Source organism: Pyxicephalus adspersus, chromosome 10, assembly GCF_032062135.1.
Source record: "Pyxicephalus adspersus chromosome 10, UCB_Pads_2.0, whole genome shotgun sequence".
Taxonomy (NCBI): domain Eukaryota; kingdom Metazoa; phylum Chordata; class Amphibia; order Anura; family Pyxicephalidae; genus Pyxicephalus; species Pyxicephalus adspersus.
This window is the reverse complement of record NC_092867.1, coordinates 27,486,901-27,505,039: the sequence shown is the minus strand read 5'-3', so window position 1 is coordinate 27,505,039 and position 18,139 is coordinate 27,486,901. Positions and strand designations below refer to the sequence as shown.

The 18,139-nt window shown below is 35.4% G+C and overlaps 1 protein-coding gene across 5 annotated transcripts in view; it reads right to left on the bottom strand.

Moving 5' to 3' along the window:
• Positions 1-18,139, bottom strand: part of PRKG1 (protein kinase cGMP-dependent 1) — a 513,859-nt gene that overhangs the window by 26,481 nt on the left and 469,239 nt on the right. For all 5 annotated transcript variants that reach the window (XM_072423233.1, XM_072423235.1, XM_072423232.1 and 2 more), the window contains 2 exons: positions 13,327-13,401; positions 2,700-2,796 (listed from right to left, as the gene is read on the bottom strand). In XM_072423233.1, the coding sequence (XP_072279334.1) occupies positions 2,700-2,796; positions 13,327-13,401 (172 nt within the window). The remainder of the gene's footprint in view (positions 1-2,699; positions 2,797-13,326; positions 13,402-18,139) is intronic.

Sequence of the window (18,139 nt, the reverse complement as noted above, 5' to 3'; positions counted from 1 at the left end):
GCTGGGAATCGAACCTGGGACCTAGTGCTGCAAAGGCCGGAGTGCTAACCCCTGAGCCACCGTGCTGCCCATCATATAGTTGTATACATGTCTTGTCTTGTTTGAATAATATTTATTTTTTGGCATGGTCAGAGCTAAATTCTCATACAGCTATCCCCATTTTAAAATTGGAAAGGGTTCCTTTTTGTTTACAAGGGAATAACCCCAGCTAATACTTTCACGATGAAATATTAGGCAAGTGTTATTTGATGCTGAGGACATCCCTGGGGACATAGCTTTAAAAATAGAAAGTCTACTCTTAGATTTCTTCATATCTCACATATGGTGCTGCAGCCCGGGACAGGATGTGTTTTTCCCAGTAGTGGTTCAGTCAAAGAAATGCAGCCAGACTATTAAAGAAGACACATCAGCAAACTTGTAGACAACCATTTTTAAGGGTTCAATAAATAAACAACCAATTCTCCTTTAAACACCAACACAAATTCTCCATTCTTATAATATTATCTTTTCTCATATTTACAAGCCAATTATTAGGTAGCCCATGAGGCCCATGCATCTCGAAGGATAATAACTTTTATGTTTATATGGTTTTTGTGGCATCTGCTAATCCTTATTAAGATACACAAAGAAGTTTTGAACTATAATAAAAAAAAATATTTAAATGATTGATCTGGTTGGGTAAATTAGAGGCAAGGAGGCAAGGTAACAGGTTCTGCATCCTACACTAATGACACCTGTAATAGCACACTGGGTGCATACAAGGCTAGACACCTGTCATCTGAATATTGTTGTTCTTCTGTAACATTTAATCAATATTGACTTAGAATTCACATGGCTTTTTTTCCTTTGGCACTGGCAGTTGAATGGTGGTAAAAAAAAACATGCAAATCACTAAACTGTTTAAGGCTTAGTCTACACGGACCATTTCCCCAGAGTTTAACCTGAGGCTTTTGAAAGCCAATGTTTTTTTTACAGGTTATCCCAATGACAGGATGATTCTCGGGGCTGCAATCATGACATGAGCACAGCCATGGGACTCCTCCTGACAGTGAGGGATCGCAGGGCACTAGGGGTTAAATGAGGAAAAGGCTATCCATTCACCCCTAGTTCTCTGTCCTTTTCAGTTCTTTTGTGATCAGCAATAATATAGAGCTCAGGCAGGTAATCCCCTTCAAGTATTACCAAGGTTTGGTTCTACCTTTAGTTAATGCAAGTTTTTCTTGTTTTTTAATTTCATTTTTTCATCAGTAGACATTCACACATTTAGGTATATTTACACATCATCATACTATTAAATTCCACATTAGTACAGTGAGAAAATATGTGTAAATTAGGTAAATCCTAGCAGGTGTGTTGTTGGGTTGTGTCTTCAGGCTCTAGTAATAGAAGTGTGGGCTACTTCAAGGTACAGCTTACCCTCTTGTTCTAAATGGCTGGGCCTCTGAGCTACACAGTGCCAAGCATTTAGCCAAACACTGCCATGACCTGCAAAGGCCGGGAGCAAGGAGAGCAAACATGGCAAAAAAGATGAGCCTGAGCAAAAAGGAAAGCCTTAAAGTATCATTCAACTTTTGTGGGAAAAGTATGGAGGCCTCGTTGTATACATAATAGTTATTTGGCTGTGTCTAGCTTGAATGCTTAGGCCATAGACTAGAACAAATATACTGTAAATATTTGTAAGACGTGAGAGTTTCTCATTTCTGTGCTTGTCAGCAAAGGGCTATATAATTCATGACAGGTTTACTTTAAAATATTAACTATACAAATATATTTATAATTTAAAGCTAAATGTTTTGTTTCTCTACCTATTACAACTAAGCTATCTCCCTCTGCCTTTACATAGTCAATACTGATGTGGTGGATAACTAACATCCTCCTGTGTTTCTTCCTCATGGAGATAGTTGCCATGTTTATATCATGCTGCATTGTTCAGAGACGTTCCAGGCATAGTCCAGCTGTACTGCATTCCAGAAACTCCTCCTGAACACATTCAGGACTGGTATAAATCAAAACTTTTTACTCAATTGCTGCAAGTGTTCACTTCAAATCAAAAGCTTAAAACTTGTAGCCAAATGTTTCAGACAACAAATAAATACCTGGCATAGAAGTAGCTAATCCTGTTCACATACACACAGCAAAAAGCTGTGAATAGATTTTTATAGTTAATTTCCCTTACAATTCATTTTACATGAACAGAGGTGTATGTAGTAGTCTGTTCAAATTATATATTATTCTGTTTATAATATATATATATATATATATATATATATATATATATATATATATATATATATATATATATATATATATACACATAAATTACAGTTTCCACAGTATATCAAACAGATACAAAAGTAGATTCAAATTTTGCATTAAATAATCCACATTATTGTTTTGTAACAAAAAAATGTACTTGTGCATGAGGCATTTTGAATAGTTTATTTTTTTTCTGAATGCATTGCAAATATTGCATAAGCACCTATGGTATACTGTACAGATATAATACAAATACATTTTGTTTCTAGTTCCTAATTCTCATTTACCTTTTACTTATTTAATTTACATTTTTATGCAAGAAAAGACTCTTTAAAGCACTTTTTTGGTTATTGCAATAAGGCAGTTTGCAGTATGTTCATACATATTTTCAAGTCCACAGAACAGCTTCCACCATTAGTAAATTTCCTAAAACTTTGACTTACCAGTTCAACTCTCCCAAATCCTCCAACGCCAAGTGTATCAATGATGTTAAAGTCTGTAAGTTTGAGATTGCCGAAGAACGCTGCCTCTGCTTCATATCTGTATTTTTTGATGAAAAAAAAAAGTTTTTTAGAAGGGTGAGTATGTGAAGTTACTATGAGGGAACCAGAAAAGGTTTTCATAATTTCCACATAAGAATGGATGATTCTGTGTTGATCCATACAACTGCAGCTTCCCATTCAGGCTTTCTACTGCTTTGTTTTCTCAATCACAGTCTACAACAAGGTGTCATTTCACCAGGAATTACATGGTGGCCAACCTTCAGCATTCAATTAATGTAGAATTCTTTTAAAGAGTTCAGACATTTTTTTAAATGAGGTAGAAATGTAGTGGGTTTTGAGTCATGCAAACACATGTCAGTTTTTCCGCAATTATATCCAAGCGTGAAAGATATTTCATGCAATCCTGTCTAGCATTATCTGCTTCTTTATGCTGCCACTATGCTGTGGATTCACTTTGTAGCACATAAAGCTTCAAGTGCCATGATCCTGTGTGCCTGTCCCAGAATGACTGCCTCAGCACTGGTCAGTGTAAAACTCCTAAAATATCTCAATGAGCAATGTGATATATTTAGTATAGTGATAATCTGGAACCTCCCACCCACTAACAGAACTGACCGTGGTGCTAGTGGTACATATTTTCCTTAAAAGACTTTGATGTATATACACAAGGATGGCATATGACCATCAGGAATCCTTTACTGAACATATGGAAACAGCCTCACATGACAAGGCACAGCTCAGAATAAATACCAGGAATACATACAAGTGTTTCCACTAAATGGCTTTTAAATGACATTGCATTAAAATATTTCCCTAAATGTTGAATACATAGTTATAATGCATAATTTCAGTCATTCCTGGTAAAGTGACATACCTTGCTATTTGTCTAAGCAAATAGGCAGATAATATAACCTCTGCAGTATGCAATCCCCAGCATGGCATTTTTCTGCAATTCCTAATGCATAATTAACATTTACTGAATTTAAGAGATTGGATAAAATAAAACCTTAATGGGGTATGAACAAATGTTTAGACAACCTGTCATTCGCTTACTAAGCATCGCTTTCTTTGGCAGAAATCAGTCTTCAAGTGTATGTGGTAACTCACTCACATTTTTGCTTTAGGATTTTTTTTACATTGTAATTTAGGTCTTAGGTTGTTTTGCATTAGCTACATAAATGGGATACCCACAGAAGGTAATATTTACCTCTGAGACTTCAAAAGTCCTTTCAAATGTTCAAATAATTTTAGTAGGTAATGTCTTAACTACAGTATATACTTATGTATACATATATGCATTTTACCACTTATACACACAAAAGGCTAAATTGTTCTTTGCATATGCGACCTTTCATTCAAATACATTTTACACTGATGTGTGTAATATTTGATTATATGAAATGTATTTATAATAAATTGTATGGATCCAGTTATGTATTTAGTCAGACACTAACTTAGGAAACTGGAATTCTGTGAAAAATGTTTTGGTAAAGTACAAATCCCACATTTTTCAATTGTATCAAAAAGGCAGGTAATGGGCAAATGATTAAAAACTAGCGTTGCCTGTAGTCTTCTTGATGCTCATTTTTCCCTTTTACTGATTTACTATGCCTCACACCATGGGTCTGATTTATTAAAGCTCTCCAAAGCTGGAGAATATACACTTTCAGCAGTGAAGCTGGGTGAACCAGCAAACCTGGAATGGATTTCTTAAAAGTCATTAGCTATTTATAGCAAATGTTTTCAATTCTGGACCAGATGCATTCCAGGTTAGCTGGATCACTCTGCTTCACTACTGAAAGTGTATTCCCTTCAGCCTTGGAGGGCTTTAACCTAAGGGCAGTTCATTTTTGTCCGGATTTATATGTCTAAAAGCTGTACATTGTTTTTCATGAAAATGTATTTTACAGTATAGTATAATAGTATGAGCTTAATAAAGTTTAAAACAAAAAATCATGTCAAAATAATAAAATAAATTTAAAAAAAAAAATAATAAATGTAATAATAAACTTTTACATGATTTTCTGTGTTAAATTTTATTATACTCATACTATTATATTATACTGTAAAATACATTTTCATGAAAGACAATGTACTGCTTTTAGACATAGAAATCCAGTGTATTGCATTCAATACAGTTATTTTGTATTGAATGCAATACATTTGTATAGAATGCAATACATATTAATTTGAAATTCTCACTGAGGAACATCAGCACACCCGCCGTGGGACAGATCGGACGAAGTGGACGCAGCCAGAGGATGACCGGAGGAGGACCTGGATAAGGCTGATGGGACCAGGTGTTTGTTTTTTACTTTTTTAACTACCCCAAGTATGACCCAGAGTTACCGCTTTCAGCTTGTTTTTTCTTTTAGCCCTAGTCACACTCAGGGTTACCGCTTGGGAGGTTAATAAATTAGGCCCCATGTCTCTATGTAGAGGCAGCCATCTTGGTAGATGCAAATGGCTTTGCTTGTTCAGATTCAATCACTGTACATCCCCTGAAGGACAGAAGTACTGAGCTGCAGTACTTTAAAAGTTTGAAGGAATGTACATTTTAAATTTGACTTTGTGAGGACTTTGTCTAAGTGAATGTTCATTTAAATCAGAACATATATTTTAGGAAGGTTTCTGGGTTACTGTAAATCAGAAAACTGGCTCATAAAAATGGGATTTACTGTTCATGATAAAATCTTTTTATATTATGTAATGACCTGTTTGTGTGGCTGTTACTGGCACAATAACACATTTACATCAAAATTTATCGTTGCTAAGGACCCTTACTCATAAAAGACTGCAGGGACCGACTGTCTGAAAAGACTGGAAAACCTTCTGCCAGGCAGCCATAAATTGATGTTAATTACTGCATGTTGGTTGTAAGTCCTTAATTTAGTAGATACAGAATATCATGTTCATGGTTCAAGGGTCTGACTGCAAGTTGATACCCTGGTCTACTTTCAAGTACTTGTTAAGGTATCTGTAAACATTTGATCTGTGTCGCTTTGCAACTTGAATAAAAACTACCTCATTCACTATTAAGTATCTCTAGGTAGGTTAGATCTGTTAAACATGGCACATATGTTACAATCCTATTGTTTATACTGTTTACAAAGAATTGTACAAAATGGTAAGCATGTTAGGAATCAAAACATATTTTTTTGTAAAATATGAACAAGGTTTATTTAACAATTTTGAGTTTAAGTTTTCTTTTTTTTAAGCAATAAGCAAACTTTAATGTAGACCACCCCTTAATAATCTCCATACACAATCTTCAGATATACTTACACAATTATGTAGTAGTAAGAGGTTCTATCAACTTTGTATCATACAAACTGACAAAACATATTAGACAGATCCTCACACTAATTCACCTCATCCTCACACCTAATTCTTGATAAATCTTAAAGAGATTGTACAATTACATTGTGATAGATGGGAATATGTAACTTTTAGAATCACAAATATATCCGCTTTTATTTTGGTTGGGAAATTCAGTAGCTGCTGCAACTGAAATTTGTATTTCTAACAATGACCACATAGTGGCAGCAGTGTCTAGACATTGTAACATCTATTACTTACTTTTTCAAATATAATTGCTCTATAGCATGAATAAAACTTATTATCTTAGTAAAAAAAAAAAAACAGAATTAGTTTTTGTAAATAGAACATGTACTTTCCAAATTAGATCTTGTCGTAGTGATATAAATGTGGAACAAAACTTTTCAAGAAGCATTAATTACTAAATACATAATTTCCCACAGCCGCTTGTCTATTAACATTAATTATTTGAAACACAGAGGGAATTGACCAGGAGGGAGGGGAGTAATAGATTTCCTATTCTCTTTTATAGTTTTATCCTAATATTACTTTGTATCATTTACACCAGTGGTCCCCAACCTGTGGACGTCACAGACCACTAAATTTACGGACTCAGGACTGTGAAAGCGCATGGAGCCATGCGTCACTCAAAGGGGAAAAAACTTCCCCTCAGGGTGATGTCATAATGCCAGAACCCACCCATTCTCCCATCGCAGGTCTGAGCCTTTCCAGAGACACCACCGCCCTGAGCCTGCAATCCATATGGAAGACAAGGTCTGCGGCTCCGGCCAGTGACCCCCCCCCCCCAAGTGGTGTCCTCCTCTCCAGAGCCATGGACCACCAAAATTTTCTCGGGGACCGCTGATGATCATACACAGTTGAATGGCCAATGCTATATCTTAAAAATTTTAGTTTTGTTTTTTGCATTACATTTTGAGGTTGATTTTTACATTAGATGCATGTGTTTGCATTGTGGTAACTTGTGAGCATTAATATAAATATATATGTTGTGGCAACTATAGTTCCACAATGAAAAAATCAAGCAGTATTTCTATTGCAGAGGAGACAAGTGACTGCAATAAAACATACTTAACTGCCAGTTCGCATAAGCTGCACGTGTGCAAGAAATTCCCTGTGCTTTCTGCAATCAAAACCTGCCAGTTTGCAGTTTTTTATGTTTAGTTTTACTTTAAGGCAATATATGCAAAGAACAATACAGTAAAATGCTATTTGCACTGTCCAAGGCCCTCTTCAGAAATAACCCACTATTAGTAGGTGTGAAGTATACATGTAAGTGTCAGACACTTTTAAAATGTCAGGCAATTGCGACACATATGGTGGCAAACTTATAACGCTTTCACATGGTTTCTATGAAAATTTGATAAAGCTGTTTATGCACTTCTGACAATAATATACTTAGTGATAACCCCTGTCATTGATCCTTGGCTGACAAGCTCTGAAAGGTATCATGGAGAAAAGTCTAAACAAAATCATGTAAAATAAAAACAGAATTTATATACTATTCATATTTATATATTCATATAAATATGACTATTAACTGTATACAATATTTCTCATGAAATTGTTTTTTTTATCACTACCGAAATAAACATATTTGACAAAAAACATTACCCTGTTTTTACTAAAGAACTGTAATTTAAATTTAAGATTACATTTGCTTTCTCATTTAGCTGAAAAGTGATTTACATTTGCTGATCCTGCATGCTAGCTAACATGATTGCAGCCAAATTGTCAAATCTCACTGAAAATGCTATAGGAAAATAATGTATTTCTTTAAAAGGCTGTCTATACATTCAGCTGACATGTATGCTTAGGTTTCCATAGAAACAAAAAGCCCAATTGCTCTGTAAAATGAATAATATTAACAATGTTCAGTAAACTGATTCCATCGTCACTGCACACATTGTGCAGTTTATGAAATCCTGTTTAGCAGATGAGAAAGAATAAAATAACTAAAATAAAAAAAAATTCCAGTGCTAGCTGTAGACATTTAATGATTGTGGAATGCACTGTTCTGCTTCTGTCCTATTCTTTGTTTTGAGTTGAAACATTTGAATGTTTAAAAAAAAACAATATAAGGGGGGAATTCTTCCCTCCTATCACCAATGTAAAGAAGCGCCTCTCCAAATGTAAAGGCTCTTCTTCCACTTACCCATATAAGAGGTCTGACCTCCAGCACAAAGAAAACTACAATTTTTGTATCTGCATTTCTTTTCTGGACAATTGCATAATTTGTTTAAAGTGTTACTGAAAACAATGTTGTTCAGCAGAGTGTCAAATATGTAAGTATGTTAAGTATACCAACCACATTCCTTTTCTTTTAATAGTATACTTATACACTAGCTAATGGACTGTGAGCTATCAACACTAACATTGACAAAATTAGCAAATTAGCAAGACTACCTTGAGACCCAAAAGTTATTTTATGGGTTCTTCTTTAAATAGATTAAGAAACCAATTCCCTTGTTTCAAAGCTACCATGTGTTTTTCACAAACAGTAAACAGTAATACCTGGACCAATGTCGGAACTTTCATCCAGTTTACACAATAGTTTCCACATTTTACTTTACAAAGCATAAGGAAAACTTTAAAAATATTTTTTGTACATTTTCCTAATGCCACCAACATTCCACTGTGTTAATCTAAAAACTGCCTTATCAGATGGCTGAGCTGAGCTGAGCTGAGCACCAGTCAAATTACTGGGTTCTTATTATTATTATTATTATTATTAGGTCCTTTGGGGTCTGGTCTCACTAAAGGTCTGATGATAATTTTTGAATAGGTAGATTTGTCCCTGCATAGCCATCTTCAAACATTTAAATGAACCTTAAAACTATTTTTAATTAGTGCAATGCATGAAATAAAAGTGAACTTACAGGAAATTCACTGGTGGCATTGAAATTACACTTACAGCAACTAATTTATAAACTTTAGATACAAATGTGTATTGTTTGGCATTTTAATGTGGGATGTATTGCATGTAAAAAAGAAGAAAACTAGTCTCAAAGCACATGGACATAGGAATTCATTAAATATTACATAATGTGTCACATTCAGAAATATTTACCTAGCAATTTTCAAGTGAGGTGTTAAAGCTGATATGTTAGCTTTGTGAATTTAGTCTAACAAAATGCAAAATATGCATATGAAATTTAAAGTTAGAATAGTAACATACAAAATTTATACAAAGTTCTACAAAGAAAAAAAAAAACATGAAGGAATGTTACCACTAGGTGTCATGGCATCCCAAGTTGAAGTCTATTATAGTCTAAATAAATCTAAAATACAATCACAGCATGTAGCCATCTTAAAGGCAGGACTAAAGCTGCGTACACACGGCAAATTTTTCTCGCCCGATAATCGGTATCGGCCAATTATCGGGCGAAAATCTGCCGTGTGTACAGTCGGTCGTCGTCCATCATCCGACGACCGTCCTGGCGGATCCATGGACGATGGACGACGACCGATCCTAATGAAAGGGAAGGGGAGAGCGCGCAGCAGGGTGCCGCTCCGTCGCTCTCCCCCTCCCCTCTCCATAGAGCATGAACGGTGCTGTATGTACAGCATCGTTCATGCATCGTGCAGTCTTTTCTCGTTGGAAAGGATCGTGAAAGATCCTTTCCAACGAGAAAAATTGCAGGTGTGTATGCAGCTTAACAATTGCAAGGTGAATAAAAAGTTATACCTCCTATCGTACTGATCACTAAACTTCATAAGAACCGAAATGCCCACATGTAAAAGAAAATATTTTTATTGTATGCACATATATATTGGCAACTCTATGAAGCTACAGAAAATCATTGCCAAAATTCTAATCCTAATTTAAACTATTCTCCTTCAAACACTGTGAACAGGCACAACCGTGTCATTACCATGCCAAGTACGATCCAGCTGCTAAACAATCTTTTTTAATTGAAACACAGATTGACTACCTCTAATAGGACCTTTAGGAAAGAAAAAAGCCTCTGCACTAGCTACAAAACTCTTTAACCAAATAAGTTCTAATTGGAATATGCTGACTTCTACCTTTATTAGTTTCCAATTAAAATGACCCTGTCAACACGATTTTTTAATCTCCATTGCTGTTGGCTGCTCTCCAGCTGGTGGAAGTGTTTGACCAATCAAATGGATCAAAAATCTGCATCTCATGCCAAACTGCAGTGGTTCCTTTGGCTGGGAAAGTTTATAGCTTACAGACTCCTCTTAACTCTTGATTTGAGAAAATAATTTGGTAAGCACGTTGGGTATTATACCATATTGGTAGCTGATACATTTAGCTGCGTCCAGCTCTTCCACTGTGACCATAGTTCAGCAATATACTCATGACAAGTGTACCTATCATTACAGGATTCTGAGCTGTACACACTTTAACAGTTGTGTATACACTTGTACATAAATGAGCCAAAACTGACCTTCCGTCTTTGCATTAAACATTTTATTAATAATTGATATGTTAAATACCATTGTGCATTAATGGGTTATTGTACTGTGCTGATGCAAATTAAAAAGCCAGAGGGCACCTACAATGATTTTAGAATACCATGCTCTATCATATATGTTACTGGTAATACTGCACTGTTTGCTTTAAGGAACTATTTATTATTGCTGTAAAGCACCACAATTTATATACTCTTAATTATTATATTACTCAAATACCCTAGAGCTTTAATTAACAGATTTGTAGACCTTTTGATTATACTTCATCCCTATATTATCCTTCTTTTGGAATCATCTTCTGTGTTACTTCAAAAACTATTTCTTGCCAGTTCAGTTAATACTGACACTCTAATTAAGGCATCTTTTACAGATCACTTTCCAATTATGATTTTCTGTAAGTGCTGATGTGCCTAGCAGGGTGAAGGGATCCACACAGCACAATTATAACTAAGTGGCTTCAGCACTTAGGATGAAAACTGCAAGAGCAGAATAAGTGATTTAGTTAGATAACATAATAGAAAGTGCTTAGAAAGTTAATTCAACTACATTGTTCTTTATACATATTCTTTTAAACAAAAGTGGAAAACCTTTGAGGAAAAAACATTAATGTGCAAAGCTTTTAAACAGATGGTAATAGTTATCACATCACCACATATAATTATGACACAATGACTTTCGTTGACTCATTTGTTCCCTGCTTGAATTTGGTGCATATTACAAAAAGGTCTCAAAAGAATGGAGGTGTGCTTTTTATTCTTCCCTGTAAGATACCATTAATTAAAAAAAAATAAACCATTGCATGCATTTTAGTGTTGTTTCTCCTCATTTGTCCTTCTTTCAATCTCAGTCAATCCTCTAAGCATTGTGTTCCCTAGTTATTTTTCTCACACCTGCTAAAAACTGTGGTCATTCTCCAAATCTTAGTCTTTGATCTAGTTCATTCCCACTATATACCTTCCTTTCTTCAGGTGCAAACCTTAGGAAAACTCAGGAGTATCACTGGTGAGCGTCTTAAGGTAGTGTTACCTTTGCAGTAATTTCAGTTCCTGGGGAACCTCTACTGCAATTACAATATACACAGGTTACAGTACATTATCATGGTGGTCAGTAGGAAGAATTGCCTCTTACATTGCCTCTTAAGTGAAAAAAAATTCACTTAGCCAGAACGATCATTGGTGGCATACTGAAATGGGAATTACAAACTGCTAATTGCAAATGGAACCCCTAGAAATCTATAAAAGAACCCTCACTTGTGCTACCCTTTGTCATTATTCTTTTCTACTTGTAAAAATAATAAATATCTTAGGTCAACTTCATCATGTCACATCTTCTCCTTCATGTGACATTTCTCTTAGGCTTAGCAATAGGCTAACTAGACCTGAGATATTTAATATGGAAGTTTGTCACATGCTCCCTCATACCCAGAAGCACCTACTATTTTGCCATTGTGGCCACAGGTAAAAAGCATTGAAGAGGAGTGTATAAATCAGTCTTTGGATGGATTTTGCACAGACCCTGTCACTTTGCACTGAATGGGCACATGTCATTACAGTTTCTGAGTGCATGCAAACAGTGGCTAGGAAGTCAAATACTGCATGATTTAGAATGATCGCAGATTGCTGTATTCTCTGCTGGGCTGTGTCTGTAACATGAACAAATTGTACCTTTTTAAAGGTGCCCATATGTAATAGATATCTGTTCTATAAAATAGCTGTTTTGACTTAGATATTTTAAAAGCCTAACTTAAGGCTTGTGTCCTATCTACTCACTGCCATTCTGTTTTTGTCTTTTTTGAACATGCTACAATTGAGTGTATTTAATGGGAAAAGCTGTGCCTGCAGATGTCGAAAGATGGTTAAACAGTACATTCACAATAAAACATTCAGCAATGTTTATGGTTAGATTAAAATAGTTTTTCTCAAAAAAATCTCATGTAAAATTTCAAATACTTAATCTTACATACCTATACTTGCAAACCTAATTGTGAAGGATTTATTTACTTGCTTCTTAGCCTTTATATACGTCGATTCCCTAACTCAAGCTGCAGGGCCATGTCAAACAGGTGATTTTGTAGCAGTGATTTAACAAATCCCAGAGATTAACAGGGATTTGTAACTAGTGAGTTAACCTCTATAAAGTTGTTGGTGATTTGTTGCTAAAGTGCAATTTGTTGCTCCTACAAATTAAACTACATCATTAGGTTGGTGTGCTCTGCTGCAAATTGCCCTCCTACAGCGATTTGTAGCCAAGCCGATTTGTAGCCAAGCCATACAGTGTACGTTACTGGCAAGCTTGCCACTGACATAAAATTCTGCTGAGCGACAAAGCTATAAATTGTTGTAAAGTACGTAAAGTCAGTCAATTTAGCCCTTTGACTCATGCTGTGGGGGAAAAAAAGCTTATTAACTGGATAAACATAAAGATTTTGCAAAAAAGCATACACAAGTACCATAATTTAACATTGAATATTTTTTAAATTCTTGCATAAGTTAGATCACAATCATAAAAGAATTCCATTGCATTGTTGCCCTGTCTGCTTATAACTGCAAACCAGCAGTTCAACCAGGCTGTATTCTTTGTATTCATCATCCATATGATGAACATATTATGAATATAATAATATAATTAATAAATGAAATAATATTGCAAGGAAATGGGCACTTGTAAGAGGGCCCTTTTCAGTGTACTTGTGTAAAATCATATAAGCTTTTTATCAAACTTGTTTTAGCAGTAGACACTATATAATGGTAACATTCAAGAATCCCGTATGTCATTGTATGATATCACTTACTTTGCTTTGGCCTCCGCATCTTCATATGCCTTGTTGGAAACATCATCTAATCCTCCAATCAAGTGTTTGAAAGAACTGGAAGAAATACATTTTTTAGTTAGCAATAGGTACTTTATAAAGCTTTACATACATAAAATAATCAAGATACTACAATACTAGTACATAAAGACATAAAAAACAAGTGGTAGATCCAGTCCAAAATGTATTTTTTGCACACTTCACTACAGGGTCATCCAATTAGGCTGATTGTTGCTTCAACATGTGGTAATGTATGTAATGTTTGTGGCAGGGGTAATGCAGCGGGTTGTAGCATACCACAATGTAATGGTAGTGTATTTTATGCACTGCTTTCCTAAAAAAGGGTCTTGTATCAGTTTGAGCATGTTGGGTATGCTGACAGCCCTTTCATTTTATTCATCTATAGGTTGCCTTAATGCAGCACAGGTTGATATTATTATTATTACACAGTATTTATATAGCGCCATCATATTACGCAGAGCTGTACAAAGTCCATAGTCGTGTTACTAACTGTCCCTCAAAGGAGCTCACAATCTAATGTCCCTACTATAGTCATATGTCATCAATGTAGTCCAAGGTCAATTTTAGCAGGAAGCCAATAATCCTAACTGCATGTTTTTGGGATGTGGGAGGAAACCCACTCAGACACGGGGAGATCCTGCAAACTCCATAGTGTCCTGGCTGGGATACGAACCGGGAACCTAGCATGGCAAAGGCTGGAGTGCTAACCCCTGAGCCACTGTGCTGCCCACAGAGAAGTAAATTGCCCCTGAAGGTCCCTTATATTTAATGCCAACTTGGAAGTAAAAAGATTGCTAAACTGTAATGCTACATTAATTAGTTTAGACATTTCTCCAGCCTGTTAACCTCAATAGATGATATCCAGTCAACAAATATTTTACCTGGCAGCAATGAGTGATTCAGTCCTGAGATGTTCTATAAATAATTGATTCTGTCCTTGCAATCATATACTAATGACAGTACATTTATATTTATACTACAGTGTATTACTTTAGAAAACAAAAGCATAGGTCTGATGAATGTTACTTTCTGCCAGGGCAGACAAGACAGCAAACGTGATGAGTCACTGCAGAGAGTGGCTACCCAGCAGTATTCAGTTAAGCGTGCATTGCATTTGGAAATTCCTTCTGACTAAATGTCATGGTGTGGTGCGTTTCCGTGATGCAAAAGTCCAAATATTGTGATGTCTTTCATAAAGGACAAATGGCATGCATTTTGGTTTAAAAAGTGTGTTTCCTATTGCTTCAAATGACAGTTCTCCTGGCAACCTTCGAGTGCCTAAACACTGAACTATAGCGCAGTGTTGAATTGATCAAATGGTCTTAATGGCACCTGCAGTGTAAATCCAAACTAATAAATGGAACTAGTTTAATACCTTCATGACAATAGGTATTTGGTGCCATCATGACTGGTGTGTTTTTTCATAGATAGGTACACTGTCCTGAAATGAAAAGTGGCTTGGGGAAGCAGAACGTTATGAGCAAGGAAAATGTAGGCGATATGGTTTTTGTATACAAAGCAGAACTCCTAATCTTAGTAATAATTGCTCATGCACAAAATGTATTGCGGCATTACTGCTCTTATATGAAATGTGCATGCTGCTGCTACAGAAGATTACATAGCTTGATTAGCAGCTTGAAAATTAATTTTCAATGTTCAAAAGATTAGATTTATGTTTAGCTGCCTTAATGCTTCACCATAATACACAATAGTTTCACTTTTCTTTTCTTATCATGTTTACAATCATTTGATCCCAAAGCTGGAATGTTGGTTTTTAGCTGTAGGTTTTATTAGGTATGACCATTGGTGATCTCTTAACTACAAGTATGATCTGCTGCTTGTTGGGTAAGCAATAATGTAAACAGCAAAGACAAGGGTCCAACAGATTATTTTAAAGTCCCATACCAATGGAGATTTCTTACTGTTACAAGACAAAGAAAAAATCCAAAGCAATTTGTGGAAATACCCATTTAAAGAGAAAAAGCCTTCAGAAAAAAACACAATTCCTATGCAAATTAGCAGATAGCCTATATTTCTGTGCGTGTGCATGTAAAGAACCTACATCTGTACTAAAGACTGGAATATTAACCCTTTATTGAGCCTAACTATGTGGGCTGTGCCTAACCATAGTTGTATTTTTATAATTTCTCACCAAATACTACACCCACCGAAGTCACTATATACAGTATGATCTGTCATATCTATTATTATAGTATCAATATCACTAAATACTAATATTCAATACTAATATTCTATTATCACTGACACTGTATATAAACTGACTGACAGGCTGACAAACCACCCCCCCCCCCACAACTATAAAAAATGATAGTTCTCACTGTATAAAACTTCTCAGTGACTAATTTCACTATATGTAATGCCCAACCTATTCATCACGCTGTGTATACTCTGTCACTAGCTACAACATCAAATAATGGTGCAATATTTAATCCTTCACGCCAAATTTTGTCACTATATATAATTTGTTTCCAACTGTCAATGTACAGAATCTCCCACTGGTTGCTATATTGGTTTATATCACTATATGTGATCTGCCAGTTATTTTATAATACAAAATTTTGGAAAGAGTATGACATGTTTAAAAACCTGTTCGGATTTGATTGTCCAATGGTTCTTTTTCACTTCTTTTACTGAAAACAAAACATGAAAGGAACTCTTCTAGAATCGATAAGAAATACCCTGTTAGGTGGTTACTGTATTTAAAACCTCTATTGATCAGCTATTATTATTTCTTTAAATCTAAGACATGTCTATAGCAATATTAACAGTTTGTAAGCACATCACAGTTTTGGAAATCTTGTGGTACTGTTCTCTGACAGAGTGGGTCAACTAAGGAATATGTATTTCATGGAACATTAAACACATGTTATGCTGAAGTAAAGGTTGTTAAACTATTTTGTATGTATTCTTAAAAATGTTTTAACAAAATGCCGTCTTTGCAATACATATACAATTTTCTTTGTATTATCCCTTTCTGCAGGTACAGAATAAATACCTGTTGATCTCTCAGAAATGCACTTAGAAGTCATGTTTCAGGCTGATATTACCTAGAATTTTTGTAGAGTGTTAGCTCCTCCAGTTGCCTTTTACACCCTTCCGCTCCCCTCTTTTCTAAAACATTGGGATAATTATCTGGCTCTAAGATAATACAGGAGAGCTTTGAATTGCAGACATGATCAACAGGTATTTTTTTTGCCTTTTAAATGAACATAAATTGATTCAAATGGTAGCAAATATGAAATGTTCATTATTAGGATTTATATACACTTTAAATGCAATTTTAGAACAGAACACCTAGTTGCTTCAAGGAGCATTCTGTAAATTCCTGTAAAGGTGGTCAGGTTGCCTACATTCAGATCCTTTTTGTAAATATTCCTGTTTTTCCCCCCAAAAAATTGTTGTTTTCCCAAATGAATATAAATGATGCAATTTCCTTGGTTAGGGATTACTATCTAGCTGGATGTTTTTATTCCCACCTATATCCTTTCTGGCACAGCAAGAGTCTTGAGAATATAGGTTTTATTTTCTTCTCTCCTTTCAATGTCCTACTTTAATTCTCTTTCAATCTTTTTTTGTATACAGAGATGAATTAGGAACTTTTTTTATATTTTGCATCAGGTCATACAAAATATTTAATAATGACGTTTTCGGTTCGACACATATGGACGCTTTAAAAAATATTGGTATAGCAGCACTGTGGCCATGCTGCTACTTTAAAAGAAAAAAAGCACTACACACTTTTAAAGGACAGCAATGTGCTTTACAAATGTGCTATGCACTCCACCAGTTTGCACATCACTAAAAAAAGAATAAATGTTTTGGGGAAAAAAGCTGGAAGTAAGATTAGTCATATGACCTGTTAAAGGTAAATAACTAAAGCAATGAGAACATTGCTGGAACATCACACTTGAGTCTCAAAAGAAGCATGTATGATCTTCAAGTGCAATTGCTCTGGTGGGTCAGCTCAGAAGATGGGCACCTGAATGTATGGTTCCAGGCTAGCCTCCAGCAAACAAATATAGAATGGGGCTCCAAATCACCTTGTGAGAGTGTTCACAGTTTAAAGTTGAACAGCAACAAATACAGCCAATGCGTTTTAGAGGCCAAAATAACTCCTTCTTCAGGGATGAATTGTAACATATGGACTCTAAAGCCAGTACAAGCAAGGTTAACTTTAAAAGTTTTCTGCAAGTATTACCTATTTGTAGAGGCTTGTTAGTGCAACAACAAAACTCAAAGAAAAACAACTGGCGCTGCCAGCTACACAATATATTGATATTGCTCTATCCCCAGTCCTCTTATCAACTGAAGCTGTGGTTAGGTTAGTATTACTTAGGAGCTTGTTTATAATAGATAGCACATATTGCGATCTACTCATATACTGTATGGGATGGGCACACTGTGGCCCATCCTATTTGAAAAGTTTGATTGCAGTGTTGCCAGTGAAGTCCCACTGGGCTCCATTAAAGGAGGCAACAGGGTATGTAACTGTGACAGGTTACATGACTGGGCTCTGATGTGGCTCTTTCCAAGGCAAACAATTTGTTTTGCCTTCTGCTGTAAATAAATGAACTTTATAAGTGTGCATTTTTTTAAAGCAGTGACATGGCTGTGGTGCAGCCATGTAACATAGAACTATGTTTATTATGCAGACAGCAATCTATCAAAACAACCTAAGATGTGATCTCCTATATAATCTGTTTGATAAGGGACACAATGTACTCTAGACCTGTAAACAATGTTCATGAACTAA